General features: G+C 35.2%; 1 protein-coding gene across 3 annotated transcripts in view; it reads right to left on the minus strand.

Annotated features, from left to right (window-relative positions):
• LOC145662782 (inositol polyphosphate-4-phosphatase type I A) overlaps positions 1 to 23,380 on the minus strand; it is a 422,451-nt gene that overhangs the window by 154,417 nt on the left and 244,654 nt on the right. For all 3 annotated transcript variants that reach the window (XM_081728656.1, XM_081728655.1, XM_081728657.1), the window contains one exon: positions 4,690 to 4,998. In XM_081728656.1, the coding sequence (XP_081584782.1) occupies positions 4,690 to 4,998 (309 nt within the window). The remainder of the gene's footprint in view (positions 1 to 4,689; positions 4,999 to 23,380) is intronic.

Genomic DNA, 23,380 nt, shown 5'->3' on the forward strand with positions numbered 1-23,380 from the left:
GACGGTGGTGTGATATTATTGTTTTAAATGTACATGCTCCAACTGAAGATAAGGGTGACGATATAAAAGATAGTTTTTATGAAGAAGTGGAACGGATATTTGACCAACTCCCGCGATACCATATGAAGATTCTATTAGGGGATTTCAATGCGAAGGTAGGACGAGAGGATATTTTCAAACCGATTATAGGGAACGAAAGTTCGCATAAGGAAAGTAATGACAACGGTGTTAGACTCGTGAACTTTGCAACATCCAAAAACCTAATCGTGAAGAGTACAAAATTCCCACATCGCGACGTTCATAAATACACTTGGACATCACCAGACGGAAAAACACATAATCAAATTGATCACGTTTTAGTAGATAGAAGAAGACAATCTAGCATAATTGACGTCCGGTCGTTTAGAGGGGCTGATTGTGACACTGATCACTATCTGGTAGCAGCGATAATACGGGAGAGATTATCGTTGAATAAAGGTAATACTCAATGTCCGAAAACGGAGAGATTTAATTTAAAGAAATTAGAAGAGAGCCAGGTAAGAGAGGAATACCAGATTGAAGTTTAGAATAGATTCTCGGTTTTAGAAGACTCGGAGTGCACTAGTGTTGAGGATACTTGGATTGAAATTAGAGATAGCATTAAAAGTTCAGCAATAGAAAAATTGGGGCACGCGGAAATACGTAGGAAGAAACCATGGTTCGACCAAGAATGCATTAAACTAGCAGAGAAGAGAAAACAGGCAAAATTACGGTGGCTACAAAATCCGAATGAAATAACTACACAAAATTTCGCAGATATCAGGCGGGAAACTTCCAAAACTTTTAGAACAAAGAAACGCGATTTTTTGAAAGCTAAAATTAAGGAACTTGAAGATAATAGTAAAAATAAAAATTTTCGGGACATGTATAAGGGGATCAGCGAATTTAAGAAAGGCTATCAACCTCGTGCTTATATATTAAAGAAATCTGACGGAACAGTTCTCACTGATACGGATAACATCTTAAATAGATGGAAAGATTTCTTTGACGATTTGCTGAACACGCAGCCAAAAACTAATGTGCGTGGAGAAAAGGAGATACACACCGCAGAACCGTATATTCCAGAACCCAATCGAATAGAAGTGGAAGCCGCTATAAAGAAATTAAAGAAACACAAATCTCCGGGTGTAGATGAAATTCCGGCTGAGTTAATTTTAGCTGGAGGCGAAAAATTGTGGAACAAGATACACAAACTCATTCTCCTTACCTGGAACAAGGAAGAATTGCCACAAGAGTGGAAAGAGTCAATCATTGTTCCAATTCACAAGAAAGGCGACAAAACTGACTGTAATAATTATCGAGGCATTTCTCTTCTGTCAACATCCTATAAAATCCTTTCAAATATTCTGTTAGCAAGATTGACCCCATACGCAGATGAAATTATTGGAGATTATCAGTGCGGATTTAGACGAAATCGATCAACTACGGACCAAATATTTACCATTCGCCAAATACTCGAAGAGAAGTGGGAATACAATACCCCGGTACATCAACTATTTATTGATTTTAGAAAGGCTTACGACTCGGTTAGGAGAGAAACATTATACAACGTTCTTACAGAACTTGGAATACCGAGAAAGCTAATTAGATTAATTAAGATATGTTTAAGTGAATCCCAAAGTAAAGTCCGGGTAGGAAAATTTTTGTCCACGAGCTTCCACGTCGAAAATGGCCTGAAACAAGGAGATGAGTTGTCGCCATTATTATTTAACTTTGTGCTGGAATACGCCATAAGGAAAATCAAAGATAGCAACCAGGGCCTAGAGTTGAACGGCATTCACCAGGTTATGGCATATGCTGATGATGTAAATTTAATAGGGGATGATAGGAGAACAGTAGAAATAAATGCAGAGATCTTATTAAACGCTTGCAGGGACATGGGTTTAGAAGTAAATGCAGAGAAAACTAAATACCTGGAAGTGCGTCGGGACCGTAATACGGCAAATTGTGGAGGCGTTAAAATATTAAATAATACTTTTGATAAAGTGGATACTTTCAGATATTTAGGATCAATATTAACAGACGAAAATCATATTCACGAAGAAATTAAATGTCGACTAAAAGCAGGGAATTCGTTTTACTATTCGGTTCAAAATCTCTTGTCGTCGCGAATTCTGTCGAGGAATTTGAAGCTTAAAATATATAAAACGATAATCATGCCTGTTGTTCTGTATGGTTGCGAAACATGGTCGCTTACTCTGAGGGAAGAACATAGACTTAAAGTATTTGAGAACAGGATCCTGAGAAGAATATTCGGACCCAAGAGGAACGAGAATGGGGAATGGCGGAAGCTTCATAACGAGGAACTACATAGTTTATACGGTTTACCCAACATTGTTAGGGTCGTCAAGTCTAGGAGGCTTAGGTGGGCAGGTCATGTAGCTAGAATGGAAGAAAGTAGAAACGCTTTCAAAGTCTTGACTGGTAGACCCATAGGAAAACGACCATTAGGAAGACCTAGGCGCAGATGGGAGGATAATATTAAGATGGATCTCGCAGAGATAGGAATACAAAGTAGAAACTGGATCCAATTAGCTAAGGATAGAAGTCAGTGGAGAGCTTTTGTGAACGCGGTACTGAATCTCCGGGTTCCATAGGCCATAGAGTTAGTTAGTTAGTTAATATGTACAACATGAGAGCTAGAAAATTTATACAAGAAACTGATTATCGTTCTGATTCAGATTTTAAAATTTGACCTTCCCATGAGCAGATCATAGTTTAGAACTAAAAAATATAGCTTTAACTTAAAATCTTTTAAATTTAAGAGGATTTTTATTACCACTTAAGATTCACATCCGTTACCGGTTTGCACCAAAACACAACTATTAGTCTTACAATATGGAGTATTAAAATTTGTTGCTGCTTTCAGACACACAAACTCAAGAATTTTGAATACATTCCAGCTAGTGTTGTACCATAGAACTAATACAAATAATCATTCACTCAAGGTTTAACACGTTACTACTACCTTCAATTTTATATTGATAAAATATTTATTGGCGAAGCACGAACGTAAACCACAAAATCAATAAAAAAGAGCATTCCCATACAGTCAGGAATTGACGTTGTGATAGATATTTGCAAGAACCGACATTACGTAATTTACGCTCCCTTTCTACACGAAAATCTTGTAAAATTTGTAATATATAATAGAAACGATGTGTTTATACTGACCGTGAGAAACCACATACTGGACACGAAAGAGGAACAGCTTGTTTATACGGCCAGTAAGGGTAATTATGAGACACTGCCTATCGAGGGTAATTATGAGGCATCCCTTACTGATCTCCATCCACTGTAGGTAAATACAAATTAAGAGCACAGGTATTTAGTAACATCCTTCACAATGCTTTGAAATTTGAAATCCTATCATTAACTTTTATATCTACTCGTGCAGTAATATCACTGTTGTAAAACCAATGGGTGTTGGTGGAAGCCTGGTAGGTCAGCAGTTATAGATTAAATTGAATTTGTCCTTTGGGCTTTCGTTTCAGATTTTCAAATTTTTTTGTTGTTGTATCTCATTTTGCTTATATAGAAGGTAATTATGAAACGCATACTAGATTAATGTATTTGAGAAATAACTGGAATCTGTCTCTGTATCCTAGTATGTTAAGTTTTAAAAAAGCTGTATACTGTAGTTTAGGCAATCCTATAATCTTGTTTCTTAGTAACTTTCAAAATTGTAGACCTACATTAGTTCGTTGAAAATAGCCTAGGCTGCATATCAATATACTAAAACAAAAGAAATAGAAGTAGTCTAAGTTGCTTTTTAGTGAACAGCCTAGAACTTAATCTGTTTCATAAGCCTGTTTTGTAACCTGAAACTATCTAATATAGACTGTTAGCCTATAGGCTTATTACAGTCAACTCACAAAAATGTTACAATAACATCAGTAGTTATTTCCACTTTCTTCGTTAGTTATTTTCTTGTAACTCAGCCAAATATTTGTATATCTTTATGTAATAAATACAAAATAACGAAAACTTCTTTCTCACACAATTTGACTCTTTCACACCTTAATATCACATACAGAAAGCTGGGGACAACAGGTGTCTTATAATTACCCACTCGGTGTCTCATAATTACCCAGCCGGTGTCTTATAATTACCCTTTTGGAGGTAAATTATGAGACAGTACAAATTTAACATTTACTCATCAACTTACGAGATGACAGGAAATTTCTTGACAGTAAATTGTTACTCTACTGACACCATAAGTTGCTGCCTAGGTTAACTGTAAGCTGAGTAACGTGGAAAAGTTGTGAAATCTGTTTCATAATTACTCTCACTGACCCTAAGTCATATACTAAGAGATTTACTAACCAATAATAATGAAGTTAAACTTTCCAATATTTATTAGTATTAATTGCATTGCTATTGTTGCAGTAACATTACTGACGAGAGTATACAATAATGGCGAAGGCCTTGCTACATAATCTATAGTTTCCTGTAGAAGACAATTCACAATTAGGAACCTATTTAACGACTGGAGACATCTATCAATTTAGATCCAATTCATTCACATAAATTCGATAAAATATTACGATCTTGAAGCACGTGATCATATTTTCACACCTTGCAAAATTTACATAACGTGGAATCTGTTAAATATATTTCTAACAGAAGAATGATAAGTTATTCTCTTACCAAAATATCACGGTCCGGCGTGCTTCTGCTCGGTGTTGACTCTGTGCTACACTTTTCTTCTGCTTCTAAATTCCACACAGTAATTGTAAGAAAACCTACTGTACTTCCTTCTGATGACTGAAGAGGTATACGAATTCTATCAGTTTCATGGAATGTGCCCAATGTAAGAAGAGCTGATCCTAGTTGAGTAGCAGTCTGTGAAACTCTTTCACGAACGTCATATACTGTTAAGCGTACTTTAGTTTCGTTTGCCAATCCATCACTTAGACGAAAACTCACAGTATTTAGAAAACATGGATTACTACTTTTCTGAAAAGATATAATTAAAAAATGAATTAACTCGACTAATTGCAAGACAGGTTAATTTCGTTATGATCTGAAAAGACTGAAAAAGTACTACAGACTTACTGAACACTAATTACCTTACTATTATATGTGAAAGTAGCTGACAAGTACTTCAGAAATATGACATAATACTGGGTAAGATATTTAAAACTGTTTTTGAAAATATCTGGAAAACTACAAATCGAATTTTAAAAAGGTTGTAACAAAAGTTGTTCGTCTCAAAGGAGGACATACAATGATACCACACTTGACCCTCTGCCCCCACCTCCTGGTGGGTGGTCAACTTTGTTATCTTGAATAGGAACCCCAATTTTTATTGCATATTCGGATTTTCCGTGAAAAAAATACGTAACTTTTGCATTGAACATTATTTTCGTTGCGTGATAGATGGCTTTGTAATTGTCCAAAATCAAAATGAGTTAGAAACATCTGAAAAATTAGGCATTTAAAACTGTTACTGGAAATATCTGGAAAACAACAAATCGGGTTTTAAAAAAGAATGACCAATACAAAAGTTATTTATTTTTTCGTGGAGAATCCGAATCTGGAATAAAAAAATAAATAAAAATGGGGGTTCCAATTTTTGTCGATTACAGCGCCATATCACGCAAAGGAAAAATTTTCAATACAAAAGTTACGTATTTTTTAACGGAGAATTCGAATATGCAATAAAAAGGGAGTTTTCTATTTAAGATTTCAAAGTTGACCCCCCTGCTGTCCCGGGGGGTGGAGCCAGAAGGTCGAGTGTGGTATCATTGGATGTCCCCTTTAAACGAACTACTTTTTTCAAATCCGATTTGAAGTTTTCCAGATATTTCCTAAAACAGTTTTAAATACCACACCCGGTATACTAGAAAACAAAATTACATTAATCTTCATAGAGAGACGGCAGACTAAGATATTACTGTCACCTGAAATGATAATAACACCATCACCTCCACCAAATGGTCTATCGCATTACAAAAACTTGACCAGGACGGAGATGCCTTATCAATAGTAGATAGTCCTTTAAACCTATCCGGATGTCTGAAGGATGTTTCGAGACGCGGCTGTGAACTTCCAAGTTAAAAGCGATGTTTGATCAGCGTTATTTGCAAAAGCGAAGCAGATGGAGAATTGTTCAGCATGTTTTACAGGTGTAATAATAATAATAATAATAATAATAATAATACATTTATTTCAACTCCACCTCCTTCGCCGCGATGTGGAAAGAAACGAGGAGAGAAACAGGAAGATATATATATATATATTACTCTAAGCCACCAGTCTCATTATTCTATCTTCGTCAACTAAGTTTTATTTTCAGGCCGACTATACTATCAGGTGACCTCGCATCCCATCTTGACGGAACCCATTTGGACGTTCTACACCTACATTTCATTTAATTTTTCTCTTTTCATATTTTCCTTGTGTCTGGGTTCTACTGTACATTAGTGCTTTCTGTTCGTATAATTTCGAATACGATTCCTAATGGAAGTACTTAACTTGGATTCAAACGGATATAGTCGTTTTGATTCTACTTTAAATAGAAAGTCCCGCATTAAATTCAAATCAAATAACAATTTTTCTCTTTTCCGCTTCTTCTCTTTAACATTAAGACTGAACTTACGTGGCAAAAAACCGAACATAAATAAACGGCACTGTATATGAAGCCTGTGACTAGATAATATGGACGTAGTACAGTTTCTGGTTGGGCTACTCGTTTTCGTAGTGGTAGTGTAAGCATAAACAATATTGAAAGACTACAATGGGCGAAATCATCAACCAATGGACACGTCCAACTAGACGTACATACTCTTGAAGAGATGATTAAAAACACAGGAATTCTACCGACTCAGTACACCAAACTCTAAGAAACGATTTAAAGACGAGAAAAAAAGTTCTTGATGGATTCCCCACATGTTGATTACTGAAACGAAGCGGACAAGCCTAGTGAAACAATGATTCCACGTTAGAGGTCAGGTATTCTTGAATTGAATTGAGGTTATTGACTAAATGTGTGTCAGAGACTTTAAGGCGGAGTTGAAATTAGGGATTGCCAGATCCGGATCCTTTTGGATCTGGATATCCGGATCCACTTGGGTCCGGATCCAAAACTTCGGATCATGAATCCGGATCCGAAATTTCGTATATTGGATCCGGATCCGAAATTCTGTCAGAAAATTTGGGTGTTCCGAATCAGCAAAGTTTTCGATATCATTGACAAAGTGATATTCAATCCTATGCTTAAAATAAGATCTTAAGACACTTGTGGCATGTGATCGTATGACGGCCTTGCGTTCTCTTCATTCCGTCGATATTCGGTTTTCGTGCCTTAATATGTCACAGTTACTCCAAATTTGATTGACTAACACTGTCGACTTTGGTGAGAGCAATCTCACTGTCATATTCGATTCTAGTGGAAACACTCGATCGAGAAGGTAGTAAATCCTTTTTTTAAAGCGGTCGTCTTGCTTGAAGTCTGTCCTTTGTTTCCTGTAACACTAACTAGTACTCGCGACACCTTATCGAACTTTGGACTTTGACCCCGATCTTTGTGACGTCATAGGTCAAAAGTCAATGACCTTGGCCTGAGGTCAATGGCCTAGGGGTACATAGGACCACCCCCTCTAGATTTTGGCAGCGGTACCTTCGCCCACCCCCTAAATTTTGGCAGTAGTACCTAGGACCACCCCCTTAAATTTTGGAAATTGCCAAATCTACAAATTTGGTATGGTAGCCTAGGACCATAGTATGTACCTCTATTAGTATTGGCGGTCTATGTCGTTCCCTTTCATGGGTAAAAAATTGTCAAAAATTCAAATTTCGGAGGTTTTTTCTTCTTTATTTTCAAATCTAAAATGAAATAAAAAAAAGGTGTTATTACCTTATATAGTTATATGGGCGTATACAGGTGTCCATTTCCTATCGTAAGACATAGGTACATTTGTGCACCCCTTTAAAAATTTGGGAGGAGTACCTTGGCCCACCCCCTTAAATTTTGGAAATCGCCCATTTTATACATTTGGTATAATAGTATAGGACCCTAATATAGATCACTATAAATTTGGGTGGTCTACCTCGTTCCCTTTTAGGGGTACAAAATTGCCAAAATATAAACGTAAGCAATACGTTGTACCACGTGTTTGGTTTTTGACCTAATTTATTCCCTTGGATGATGTCCTATTACCTTATATGGTCATATGGTCATGTATAGGGGTCCATTCCCTATCATAAACCTTAGGTACATTGATGCACCCCTTTAAATTTTTGGGAGGGGTACCATGGCCAATCTTTTAAATTTTAGAAATTTTCCAATTTAAGCATTCGGTATTATAGTGCATGACCTCAACATGTATCATGATAAATTTGGGTGGTCCACCTTGTTCCCTTTCATGGGTAAAAAAATTGCCAAACTATAAACATAAGCAATATGTTGTACCATGTGTTTGGTTTTTGGCCTAATTTATCCCATTTGATGCTGTCTTATTACCTTAGATGGTTATATGATCATGTATATAGGTTCATTTCCTATCATAAGACATGGGTACATTGATGCACCCTTTAAAATTTGGGAGGGGTATCTTGGCTCATTCACTCAGTTTTAGAAATCTTATATATAAAAGAGAACGTACAAATCCTTTGTTCCCTCATCACGCTAATACGGCTGAACCAATTTCTTTCATTTTTGGGGGGTTATTAGGATTTGGACCCTAGATGGTTTTTATCATATCACTTTAATTTTTAATTACCAGTGTCTTGAGATAATTGACCATTCAAGTGTCCATAACGTACAAATCCTTTGTTAGTTCATCATAGGTAAAAATAAACGTATTTATATGCAACCCGCATGACCGTGTCACTCGGCGGGTTAACATAAATGACAGGCGATATAATGTTAACATTAGTGCAATCTACTATGGTTTTTATCATATCACTTGAAAGCGAAAAAGTAAAAATTATCTAAGTAACAAAGTTTATTGCGTTCCGGGGTGACCGCAGCGAAGCGGGGCGGGTTAACATAAATGACAGGCGATATAATGTTAACATTTACTGCAATCTTCTATGGTTTTTATCATATCACTTGAAAGCGAAAAAGTAAAAATTATCTAAGTAACAAAGTTTATTGCGTTCCGGGGTGACCGCAGCGAAGCGGGGTGAACGCTGCTAGTTATTTAATATAAGCATTTGGTATCATAGTACAGGTCTTCAATATTTACCACTATAAATTTGAATGGTCCACATCGTTCGCTTTCATGGGTAAAGAACTACCAAAAATCAAATTTCGGAGGTTATTGACCCCTTTGATAAGGATTTAGTACGTTATATGGGTATGTACAGAGGTTTATTACCTTTATCTGTTTATGTTCCCTTTTAAATTTGGGAATTATGAAATAAAATTCGGTAAACGTTTCCTAGGACCCATTGTAAATGTTGGTGTTCCTCTTATGGCCAAATATTCAAATTTTAAAGTTTATTGACCTATTTTATTTTTTTGATACGGCTATATAATTGAATGAGTACAGGATTTATTACTTTTCCATAAGACACAGGTGTATTTATGTACAAATCTTAAATTTTGGGAGGGGTACATTTCTTATTGTCAAATTAATAATTAGTAATTGTTCTTAGAATTGGGTGGTATCTCTTTCTTTGGGTAAATCATTGTCAAATATGAGTATGGTCACTTGATCTGTTATTGACCTATGATGGGATTAGGTGTCCAAGACATTGGTACATTTAAACTTTGTAAGATAATTTGAGAATTGTCAAAATGAAATTACGTCATTGGTTTTGATTATTCCCACCAAATATAAACGTAAGCAACACGATGTACCATGTGATTGACCTTGATGAGGTAGTGTACAGGGATTCATTTCCTTTTCACGTTTCTAGACAACAGTTCGTTCTGCTAAGATAAACAATTGACCTAATTGAGACCTAACTACAACATGTAATTATATGATTAATTCTAAGACTTAGGTACATCGAGAGAAGTATTCTTTAAATTTGGGAATTGTGATAACAAACTTTTAGTATGAGGCGCGAAATTTGAAACAATACTTTGAATTTTCGTCACAGCTCATAGTCTAAGATCATTGGTAGTGGCTGAATTAACCTTAAGTTTTCAGAAATCTGATAGGTACCTTATTGAATCTTACGACTTATAGACGAAAGGCAATACATGCTACAAAACTTTGAAATTTAATCGCAAGGTGATGTAATCTGACACTGGCAAAGTTATTGTTGATGCAATTTGATTAGCTGATCACTATCTTTCATGCAATCTGATGGGTTGATCACTATCTTTCGTGCAATCTGATTGGCTGATGATTTTCAAATCTTTGCTGCATTCATTTCTAAGTTTTGTTTAACATTTAAAAATCATGGTTTGAATACTTTTGTTCAAACTTTTGTACTCACTGATAAATATGATCAAAACCGTTTATTTGTTAATCGAATAGTTAAAACCGGATTATGTTTGACGGTTAACCGTGAAGCGTGAAATTATTTTAGTTGAAATTTTTGGTTTGAAATTTTTTTGGTTTGAAACTTTTTGTATGAAAATTTTTTGTTTGAAATTTTTGTTTGTAAATTTTTTGTTTCACAATTTTTGGTTTCAAAATTTTTGTTTGAAATTTCTTTGTAAATTTTTTTAAACATTTTTGATTGAAATTTTTGTTTCAAAATTTTGTTTGAAATTTTTTCGTTTGAAAATTTTTTGTTTTAAAATTTTTTTGTTTCAAAACTGAATTTTTTTTTAAATTTTAGTTTAAAAAATTTTGTTCGAATTCTTTTTGTTTAAAAATTTTTGTTTGAACATTTTTGTTTCGAAATTTTTCTTTGGAAAATTTTGGTTTCAAATTTTTAAGTTTGTGCACTCATTAGTAAAGAACCGGAACTGTTTAGAACAAGAACCTCTGGCAACATTGTTTATCATGGTGCAATAGTACACGTCAGAACATAGAGTTGTACTTGAAATGAAAAAAAAACAATTCATTGAAGTGGATCATTTTATTACACTGCACTGGTTAATCACATACATCCATACCAGATATAGGATCTGGATATTGTCAATACAATGTATTTTGAACTTCTTTCACTAGTTTGTCTTTAGCGTATATTTTTAATTCCAATTGAAGTCTATTGCAATGTCAATTGGTGGAAACTCAATGTCCATTTGATCACAAATAAACTGTTTATCAATACAGGTATGCACCCACGAACGATGTCGACAACCATCACAGCATCTAGATACATGTTGTACAATATGCATGACACATTTCTCAAAATAGTACTTTTTCAAGCATATACTTGTTTTGTTGCACACTTCCACTGCATGTTTAACACGCTGGAATACATTGATGAAATGTTCTATTCAGTGTGCGTTAGATACATCATGTTGCGGGCTTCGTGCAATGTACTCTTTTTACGTAACAGCACCATCTTCTTCTCAAGGACTGTACGTAGCACCACCTCATGTTTTGAGCATAATGATTTGACTATGGTCACACTTAGCTCATCATGAAAATAATCATTTCTTTGGTCGATTCGTGAACATAATATTTTCCATTTTTCAGAGGTCAGTTGTACACCAAATTGTTTTGCTTTGCCCAATCGAATAACAGGTTCAAATGTTGTAGCACAGATACCAACCATGACATCTTTTGTTTGAAATATATTTATTGGGTAATAGCTTGCGAAGATAAATTCTTTATCGTTAGAAGTTCACATCTTTCTTTCTGAAACGAATGATTTCATGGGCTGACAGGGTATTTGCTGATTTCATAGAGTTTTTGCTAACGTCATTGGAAAGGAATGTGCTGACGTTTGAATTCATGATTTCATCACTATTGCTGACGAAACCAAGTTTACAGATCCGGCTGTGTACTAGATTCAAATTGACGATTCCGTCCAAAAAGTCTTTTATAGCATAAATATAACATCCAGTGTTTAAGAAACGTAATCGTTCTTCTTGTTTTGAAGCTTCCATGGGTAAATATCTTGCTGGTAAAATTATATTCTTATCGTTTTCAAGCTTAACTACGATTCTTAACCCAAACTTTGTAGGGATCATTTGGCTAGCTAAGATTCTATAAGGTACATTCGTTGTAAATCGGTAAATGATTTTATCACATCACGTGAGTTTAGAAACTGCAGACAAGTACCCATGATGACGTTATCATGAATACTATCTCGAACGATGATGCAAAACTGATGACGTTGCATTACCATGTTCTGACGTGTACTATTGCATCATGATAAACAATGTTGCCAGAGGTTTTTGGTCTATACAGTTACGAAACGGTTCTTTATCAATGAGTGTACAAACTTAAAATTTTGAAACCAAAATTTTCCAAACCAAAATTTCAAACAAAAAATTTTCAAACAAAAATTTTGAAACAAAAATTTCAAAGAAAATTTAAACAAAAAATTTGGAAAAACGAAAAAATTTCAACAAAAAATTTTAAACAAAAAACATTCAAACAAAATTTTGAAAAAAATTAACAAAAATTTCAAACAAAAAATTCTGAAACGAAAAAAAATTCCATAAAATGTTTAAAAAAATTCAAACTAAAAATTTTACGTTTCACGGTTAACCGTCAAACTGTATCCGGTTTTTAACTATTCGATTAACAAATAAAGGTTTTGATCATATCAGTGAGTGTAACATGCTGAACGAAACCGAGATTTTTAAATGTTAAACAAAACTTAAAACTGAATGCAGCAAAGATTTGATAATCATCAACCAATCAGATTGCACTGAAGATAGTGATCAGCCAATCAAATTGCATGAAAGATAGTAATCAACCAATCAAATTGCATCAATAATAACTTTGCCAAACATCAGATTACATCACCTGTCAGATTACATCACCTTGTGACTAAATTTTAGTGTTGTCGCATGTATTGTCTTAGACTATGAGTCATACGATTCAATAAGGTTAGCTATCAGATTTCTAAAGCTCAAGGTCAAATCAACCACCACCAATGATCTTAGACTATGAGCTGTGACTAAAATTCAAAGTATTGTTTCAAATTTCACGCCTCATGCTAAAATTCTGTTTATCACGATTCCCAAATTTACAGAATACTTCTCTCGATATACCTAAGTCTTAGAATTAATCATATCATTATATGTTCAATAAGGTCAATAATGTCCGTCAACTGTTTACCTTAGTAGAACCAACTGTTTTCTAGAAGTGTGTACTCAAACTTAAGAAGTACCACAACAAAGGAAATGAATCCCTGTACACTACCTCATCAAGGTCAATCACGTAGAACATCGTATTGCTTACGTTTATATTTGCCGGGAATAATCAAAACCAATGACGTAATTTCATTTTGACAATTCTCAAATTATCCTACAAAGTTTCAATGTACAATCCGCGGCAAAAAACCTGCAACATGAGGATGTAAGTTTATTGTGAAACTACGCCTAACAGCACAGGGAATGAGCATAACATCTAAGTGGAACGAATCACGCCAGGATAAACTTCGGTTTTCTCCCGTGCACACTTATTTTGGAGCAAAAGACTTCTTCATTTCACAATAAACTTATATGCTCATGTTGCAGGTTTTTTGCCGCGGATTGTACCAATGTTGTGGACTGCTAATCCCATCATAGGTCAATAACAGATCACGTGATCATACTCATATTTGACAATGATTTACCCAATGAACGAGACACCATCCAATTTTAAGAACAATTACCAATTATTGATATGACAATAAGAAATGTACCCCTCCCAAAATTTAAGATTGGTATACAAATACACCTGTGTCTTATGAAAAAGTAATAAGTCCTGTACTCATTCAATAATAAAGCCGTATCAAGAAAGATAAAAAGAGGTCAATTACCTTTAAAATTTGAATATTTGTCCATAAGAGGGACGCCAACTTGTTATTTGATAATTCCCAAATTTAAAAGGGAACATAAAAATATAAAGGTAATAAACCTCTGTACACATTCATCCTTATCAAAGGGCTCATTTACATTTTTGACAATTTTTTACCCATGAAAGGAAACGAAATTTATAAGAACTTATAATATTATACCAAATTGGGTAATATCCTAACTTTAAGGGTGAGCCAATGTACTTCTGCCAAATTTTAAAATGGAAGCATCGATGTGTTCATGCCTTATAAAAGAAAATAAACCCCTGAACACATTCATATATTCATATAAGCTAATAAAACCGCATCAAAGGGGGGTCAATAACCTCCGAAATTTGAATTTTTAACACTTTTTATCCATAAAAAGGAACAAAAATGGACCATTCAAATTTATACTAATACGTATTAGGGTCCTATAGTAATATATTAAATGTTTACATTTGGCAATTCCCAAAATTTAAGGTGAGGGCTAATGTACTACTACAAATTTTTCAACGGATGCGCCAATGTATCTATATCTTAAAAAATAGCATAAACCCCTATACATACCCATATAATCATATATGGTAATAAGACCTCATCAAATGGAGTCAATAACCTCCGAAATTTGATTTTTCGTAGTTCTTTACCCATGAAAGGGAACGTGATGGATCACCCAAATTTATAGTGATACATATTGATGTTTTATATTATAATACCAAATGCTTATATTAAACAATTTCCAAAATTTAAGTGGTAGGCCCCTCTCAAATTTTAAGAAGGGTGCACTAATATACCTATGTCTTATGTAAGATCATTGACCCTTATATAATCATATAAGATAATAGGATCTCATCAAAGGGGATAACTTAGGTCAAAACCAAACACGTAATACTAATTTTCGACAATCTTTTACCCATGAAAGGGAACGAGGTGGACCATCCAAATTTATCATGATACATATTGAGGTCCTGTACTATAATACCAAATGCTTAAATCGAAAAATTTCCAAAATTTAAGCGGTGGGCCAAGGTACCCCTTCCAAAAATTGAAAGGAGTGCACCAATATACCCATGTCTTATGATAGGGAATGAACACCTATACATGACCATATAACCATATAAGGTAATAGGATAAGGGGATAAAATGGACCAAAAACCAAACACGTGGTTGTACTAAAATTTGGCAATTTGTACCCATGAAAGGGAACGAGATGGACCATCCAAATTTATCATGATACATATTGAGGTCCTATACTATGATACCAAATGTTTAAATTGAGCAATTTCCAAAATTGAAGGGGTGGGCCAAGGTACCCCTCCCAAAATTTTAAAGGGGTGCATCAATATACCCATGTCTTATGATAGGTAATAGACCCCAATACATGACCATATAACCATATAAGGTAATAGGGCCTCATCCAAGGGAATAAAATGGTCCAAAAACCAAACACGTGGTACAACGTATTGCTTACCTTTTTTGTACCCCTAAAGGGAACGAGGTGGACCATCCAAATTTATCATAATACATATTAGGATCCTATACTATGATACCAAATGTTTAAATTTGACAATTTCCAAAATTTAAGAGGTGGGCCAAGGTACCCCTCCGAAAATTTTAAAGGAGTGCACCAATATACCCATGTCTTATGAAACGAAATGTACCCCTGTATACTCCCATATAGTTATATAAGGTAATAATACCTCAGCAAAGGGGATAAATTAGGTCAAAAACCCCCCGAAATTTGACTTTTTGGCAATTGTTTACCATGAAAGAGGACGAGATGGACTGTCAATACTAATAGAGGTACATACTATGGTCTTAGGCTACCATACCAAATTTTTAGATTTGGCAATTTCCAAAATTTAAGGGGGATGGTCCTAGGTACTCGTGTCAAAATTTATTGGGTGGGCCAAGGTACCCCTGCCAAAATCTAGAGGGGGTGGTTCTATGTACCCTTAGGTCATTGACCCCGTGCCAAGGTCATTGACCTTTGACCTATGACGTCATAAAGGTCGGGGTCAAGGTTCAAACTTCGATAGGGTGTCGCCAGTACTACTCACTCACTAGTGGAATGCTGGGATGAAACTTTAGTCGCAAGCCCAGGCTACTTCATTTGGCCCAGCCTGCTTCCTTTCTTAATCCTTTCTGACTTATTGTGGTCACTGAATGACGTAATTTCCTAGTCGTGATGGGCTAGGCTGTAGCTAACAGAGCAGCCCATAAAATATAGATCAAATCAAACGAAGGAGCAACTTTCATTTCTTGCTCTTGATGAGCTTCTTTTTCTTTCTTGATTTAAAAATACGTTTCTTTGTGACCGTACCACCCCAGTTAATATTAAGAATTGTAGTAGAGATAAAATTCTAAATGTCAATCAATGTATCAAAATTAATGTATTAATGTAGCTGTATATGTATACAAAATACCATATGCAGCCTCGCGCAGTAACAGTATCTTTATAATTAGTAATCCACCACTATTAAGTTTGAATAGGTTGTATAAGGAGCTTTATCATTCACGCAAACACATAGGCAGATCCAGGGGGAGGGCGAAGGGTCGTTCGCCCCTACCCAGCGGCACCATTACAGGGTACTTTAGTAGTAATTTGTGGCAATTTCAGATCATCTAAGTAATTTTTCACTGGTAACATCCCCAACCGCCCCCGTAAGAGTCCATCAACCCCCTCCAGGAGCAGTAGTGGCGCTAGGCTTGTAATAGTAGGGGGGCAAGAGGGGTGTCAAGAAAAATTTTGGGGTGGCCAGGCAGCCACACTTATTTTGCTTTGAATATTATTATTATCGTTTGTACATATTATTATCATTATTCACCGGTTGTACATAGAAAAATGAGGCGAAGGAGGGACGAGAAAAATTATTGGGGAGGGGTTGCCCCTCCTCGCCCCCTTGTAGCACCGCCATTGTCCGGAAGTCCGCCCTGGATCCGCCTCTACGTAAACATAATATACAACTCATTTAAGAGTACATTTTGTTGACTTTTTAAAATTTTTATTTTAAAGGGTTGTCATTTCTCGTGGGTGTTTATGCAATTTTGTCCACAGGTATACATGCAATTTCCAGTCATTACGCAAATACATTTATATATTTACTAGTCTGTGGCTAGTTTGGAGCTTCGCCAAAAGACCCCCGTTACTGCTCTGCCTACGGCCTCGCACCACAAAAGCCTATAATCATACTAGATTTAAAAATAAATGTTTGGGGGATTTGCTCTCAGACCCTCTGGTATCTCATTTGATCGGCCTACGGCTTCGTAACTCGTAAACCTACAACCATACCGAATCTCAGTTCAAATATCAAATTGTATGTAGTAACATTCCGGTATCCCGAGATATACCGAATTTCAGTGCGACTACGTGGGAGCTTCTTCCTCAGCCCATACATTTGCTCGGCTTCCGGCCTCGCACATCGTACGCTTGCAAGCATAACGAAGTTTTGTTCAAATAACAAGTTTCATTTTTCTAACATTCCACGATTCCGAGATATGAAAATGTTTTCTTCCCTTCTAGGACATACATCAAAAAACGCTTAACTACGCATCTAATTATTTCAAATGAAAGGTCCAAACACCAAATTCCATACTTCTAAACTTCAGAGGTACCAAGATATCGACATGTTATTATAATAATTACAATCCCCACCCTTTTCCCTTTTCACCTCTTTTCTTTTCCTTTTTACTAAAACAACAAAAAATGCTTAAACACGTATCAAATTATTTTCAATGAGAAATCCAAATACCAAATTTCAAGTCTCTAACCTTAAAGGAATGAACATATTAATACAATAATTGTAATCCCCACCTAATTTTCTTCCCGCCCTTTTTCTTCCCTTCTGGGCCGTCTGTCAAAAATCGCTGAAATACGTATCTAATTATTTTAAGTGAGGAGTCCAAATGCGAAATTCCATGTTTCTAACGCTTTAAGTTTCTGAAATATCGGGATATTATTATACTAATTGCAATAATTGCAATTCCCACCCCTTTTTTACTTTCTTTCTCTTTCCTGCCCCTTCTAATTTAAATATCAAAAAACACTTAAACAATTATCAAATTATTTTCAATGAGAAACCCAAATACCAAATTTGAAGTATCTAACGTCAAGTGAAATATTTTTCACCCCATTTCCCCTCTGCCCCCATCGAATTTCCCAAAATCCTAGCTTAGTGGTACCCTACGTTACAAATCCTATATACTGTCCAAATTTCAAGCTTCTAGCTTAAGCGGTTTGGCCTGTACGGTGATCAGTCACTCACGCATTCAGTCACTCAGGACTTTGCCTTTTTATATAGAGAGAGATTTAAGATTTTATGAGAAAGCCATGGATTTTGTTCTAAGACCATCAGTGTCTTAGAGATGTAATCTTTGCCGTAAATTTTAAGCAATCAACTGACTGATCTGCGTCTACATGTATCATGTAAAGTACCGCTTATAATATTTGAATCGCTTTCTGTTAAAAGGGCGTATGTAACATTTCTCACAATTTTAACATTTTTAAAGAAATTAATACTTTAGAGGTAGATGTAACAATTTGTGTTAAAGGAACGTGTGTTTCTTGAAACGTGTTATACATATGACACTTTTTTTTCATAAACCAAACCGTCTCGTAAGAAAACAGTTTTTGTCATTTTCGAACAACTTTTTGTATAAAAAGAAACGATTTATTTATTTTGCTAGTAATAAAAAAAATAGAAATAACGACGAAAATTGTTTAACTTCCAGAAAACTCTTTATGTAATGATTACTCAAGGTTCCCGAAAACTCTTATGTAATTTAATACATAAAAAATGTAAAAAATGTCAACGAATAGTATTGCACTCGAAACGAGACGAGACATCCACGAAATGATGGAATTTAATACAACTTTCAAATTTTAATTTAGAACCTACTCAGTAACAAAATAAACGTGATATTATTTTCTCACTAACCCACGTTCAAGAATACTTTTTTCTTTAATGATTTTAATTAGTACTTTCTTGAGTGGATTGTAGGATGTTCCCAGTTCGTTACTTATATAGGCATAAATGTTTTTAAAAAGCGACGTACTATTCTTCCTCAGTGTCTTTAGAGGAGATTTTAAGGAACTTCTCTCCAGTGGTGTACATTTCATGAAGTTTATTGTCAGTTAAGAGAAAACATACAACAGAAACAACGGATAATTACCATAAATAACGAACACAGGACAACGCGATCTAATAAATATTGTTTTTAAGCAAATGGAAAGATCTGCAACGGTTTATTTTATACATATCGCCCCCAGAAAAAAGAAAGGTGCTAAGCGCCAAAATGCAAATTTCTCAGGAGAGCATAAAAACGAACGAAACACTAATTCCGATTCTTTCTTTCTTCTAGAATTCAGTTTTCACTGCAGGCCTTTCATACTGTCTCCTTTCTGCACAACATTTAACATGAAATGGGTAGTCAGGATATACACTTGGAAATCAAGGAAAATGGTGCTTAGCACCTTTCTGCTTTCTGGGGCTGACATGGATATTTTAGTTCTGGGTCTGAATCTAAGCCTAAAATATTCAAAACAGGAGTCCGAATCCGAACTTAGAAATTTCGGATCTGGATTCAAGATCTGAATTTTCGAATCCGGATACAAGATTCGAAATTTCAGATCCGGATCCGTCTGGCCATCCTTAGTTGAAATCAAAGTTTAACAAATGAAAAGCTCCATGTCGTAAGTGAAAAGCTATGGGAATATGGTAGGGAAGTGTTATCTCATGCTCCCTAATATCGGACATTGAGTCCAGTAGATTTAATCTATTAGGACACGCGGAAATACGTAGGAAAAAACCATGGTTCGACAAGGAATGCAGTCAACCAGCGGAGAAGAGAAATCAGGAAAAATTACGTTGGCTACAAAATCCGAATGAAATAACTACACAAAGTTTCGTAGACATCAGGTGGGAAACTTCCAAAACTTTTAGAACAAAGAAACGCGATTTTTTGAAAGCTAAAATTAAGGAACTTGAAGATAATAGTAAAAATAAAAACATTCGGGACATGTACAAGGGGATCAACGAATTTAAGAAAGGTGACGGAACAGTTCTCACCAACGCAGATAGTATCTTAAATAGATGGAAAGATTTCTTTGACGAATTGCTTAACACGCAGCTAAAAACTAATGTGCGTGGAGAAAGGGAAATACACACCACAGAACCGTATATCCCAGAACCCAACCAAATAAAAGTAGAAATCGCTAAAAAGAAATTAAAGAAACACAAATCTCCGGATGTAGACGAAATTCCGGCTGACTTAATTTTAGCTGGAGGAGAAAAATTGTGAAACAAGATACACAAACTCATTATCTGGAACAAGGAAAAATTGCCACAAGAGTGGAAAGAATCAATCATTGTTCCAATTTACAAGAAAGGCTGTAATAATTATCGAGACATTTCTCTTCTGTCAACGTTCTATAAAATCCTCTCGAACATTCTATTAGCAAGATTCATCCCATACGCAGATGAAATTATCAGTGCGGATTTAGACTAAATCAATAAACTATCGGCCAAATATTTACCATTCGACAAATACTCGAAAAGAATTGGGAATACAATACCCCGGTACATCAAATATTTATTGATTTCAGAAAGGCTTATGACTCGGTTAGGAGAGAAAATTGTACAACATTCTTACAGAATTTGGAATACCGAGAAAGCTGATTAATTAATTAAGATATGTTTAAATGAATCCCAAAGTAAAGTCCGGGTAGGAAAATTTTTGTTCACGGGCTTTCACCTCGAGAATGGCCTGGAACAAGGAGATGCGTTATCGCCATCATTATTCAACTTTGTTCTGGAATACACTATAAGGAAAATCAAAGATAGCAACCAGGGCCTAGAGTTGAATGGGGTTCACCAGGTTATGGCATATGCTGATGATGTAAATTTAATAGGGGATGATAGGAGAAAATAGAAAGAAATGCAGAGATCTTATTAAACGCTTGCAGAGACATGGGTTTAGAAGTAAATGCAGGGAAAATTAAATACATGGAAGTCCGTCGGGACTGTAATACGGCAAATTATGGATGCGTTAAAATATCGAATAATACTTTTGATAAAGTGGATACTTTTAAATATCTAGAATCAATATTAACAGAAGAAAACCATATTCACGAAGAAATTAAATGTCGACTAAAAGCAGGGAATTCGTATTATTATTCAGTTCAAAATCTCGTGTCGTCGCGAATTCTGTCGAGGAATTTCAAGGAGGAATTTTAAAATATATAAAACGCTGATCATGCCTGTTTTTCTGTATGGTTGCACAACATGGTCACTTACTCGGAAGGAAAAACATAGATTGGAAGTATTTGAGAACAAGATCCTGAGACGAATATTCGGACCCAAGAGAAAATGGAATGGGGAATGGCGGAAACTTCATAACGAGGAACTACATAATTTATACGGTTTATCCAAGATTGTTAGGGTCATTAAGTCTAGAAGGCTTAGGTGGGCAGGTAACGTAGCTAGGATGGAAGAAAGTAGAAAAGCTTTCAAAGTCTTGACTGGAAGACCAGCCGGAAAACGACCATTAGAAAGACCTAGGCGCAGATGGGAGGACAACGTTAAGATGGATCTCGCAGAAATAGGAATACAAAGTAGAAACTGGATCCAATTGGCTAAGGATGGAAGTCAATATAGAGCTTTTGTGAACGTGGCATTAAACCTCCGGGTTCCATAGGCTATAGAGTGAGTGAGTTAGACTTCGATCTATTTCCAAAGTTGAAACTATCTATGGAGGACGTCGTTTTCCATCTCTAGAAGAGGGTTTTTTTTTTTTCCGACGTTTTTAGTGCCATTCGACAGCTCAACCAAAATGGCATCTTGGACGAAATACTGAAATTTCCCGGAGGTTGGATTCGGTCATTGAGAAGCAGGGTGACTACACTGAAGGCTTGTAAAGAGATACAATAAAGAATTACACAGATAAATAAACAAAAGAATAGTTTGCATTATTTATGAAATAGCCCATGTAATTTCAAAAGGCACACACTTTTATGTACACATATATGATTTGCTATAGCTAGAGCATGTATATGAAATGCTATAGCTAAAAGAAAATTTAGTAATTAAGATTGCAACTATTAACCATTATTACTATTATTTCTTTCAACACAGAACTAAATTTACAAATATATTATAGTTAAGTTTCGGTTTAAAAATCATGTAACGCCAATAAATGTCAATTGTTCTTATAAAAGTTACGAAGTAACTTGCTGTGTGGTACAAATTAACGTGCCATATTACTCTCCAATTTGAACATGCTTGCAATGGTATGTGATACAATGAGACATACGTTAACAGTTTTGATCAGTTTTAGCGCATAAGAAGCAATACGTCGAATTAGACACGACATAAGCATAACAACTGAACACACGGTATATCAATTTATTTCTGTAACAACACTTTTCACAATGTAATACTACTACATTATAATCTGACGAAGAATGAAATAATAATAATAAATGCTAAACATGCGTAAGACGACGCACATTACAATAATTAAAGAAAAATTACTTGTCCTCAAACTATCTTTTAGTAATTTGTTAAATTTCAAACTCATCCATGGAGCACTTTCTCAACCTATTTTGATTTGAATTTGAGTTTACCATCCTTTCCAGTAACAGGGCTATATGCATGGACCGGAGCGCCTATTAACATTGAGAAGAGGTATTTTGTAGACTAAACCATGTAAAAGCTTTGTAGACTAACCAGTCTCCGCTAATATATTTCACAAATATATTCTCACTTACTAAGAGATTAGAAAATTTAACAATGTTCTGAATGTTTTAGTGATTTACCCCTACCGAGACATAAAAGAAATGCATTTCAATATCTTCCCATTTTTGACAAATAATTAAAGGTGTTTCTAATTTTTGAACCTATCTGTAAAAAAAGCTGAATGACAACTCAGTTGCACAAGCTACACTCGAACGAAACTTTTATTTCCATGGATGGATTGGCTATTTAGTAGATAAAGCATTTTCACTTGGACAAATTTCACTTGTTTTTCGATTATGCATTAAAGAATGAGGTCATGAGAGCATTCCTCTTCTTTTCAAAACTTTTTTGAAGAGCCTGAATGTCCTTGCGCTCTTTGCATTCCTTTTCTTTCAAAGACAATAACCTTTCAACATCCCTTAAGCTATTTGTACCTACTTCAAGTCTCCCTTGTTAAGAGCCTTTCCAAGTCGATCTGTGGCTTCACCAAACAGAGAATTTACAGATTCTGCTGTATCACTGTGCTTTCTCTTCCTTTTATTAAGCTTGTCTTCCATTTCTTCTACGTTCTTCTTAGCACTTCTACAGGGTGTCTACTAAAATTCCACAATGAAATTTCTTGACTTTTTCGTGACCTTTTCTTTATCAAATTATCAAATTTCGTAACATTTTCAAGAGCGAATTTGGGTGCGAATTAGGCCGAAATTTCATACATGCGATACAAATGTACTTTGCTTGCGATTTGGTAGCGT

The sequence above is a fragment of the Thermobia domestica genome, chromosome 10 (genome assembly GCF_964235325.1).
Source record: "Thermobia domestica chromosome 10, izTheDome1.hap1.1, whole genome shotgun sequence".
Classification (NCBI taxonomy): Eukaryota; Metazoa; Arthropoda; class Insecta; order Zygentoma; family Lepismatidae; genus Thermobia; species Thermobia domestica.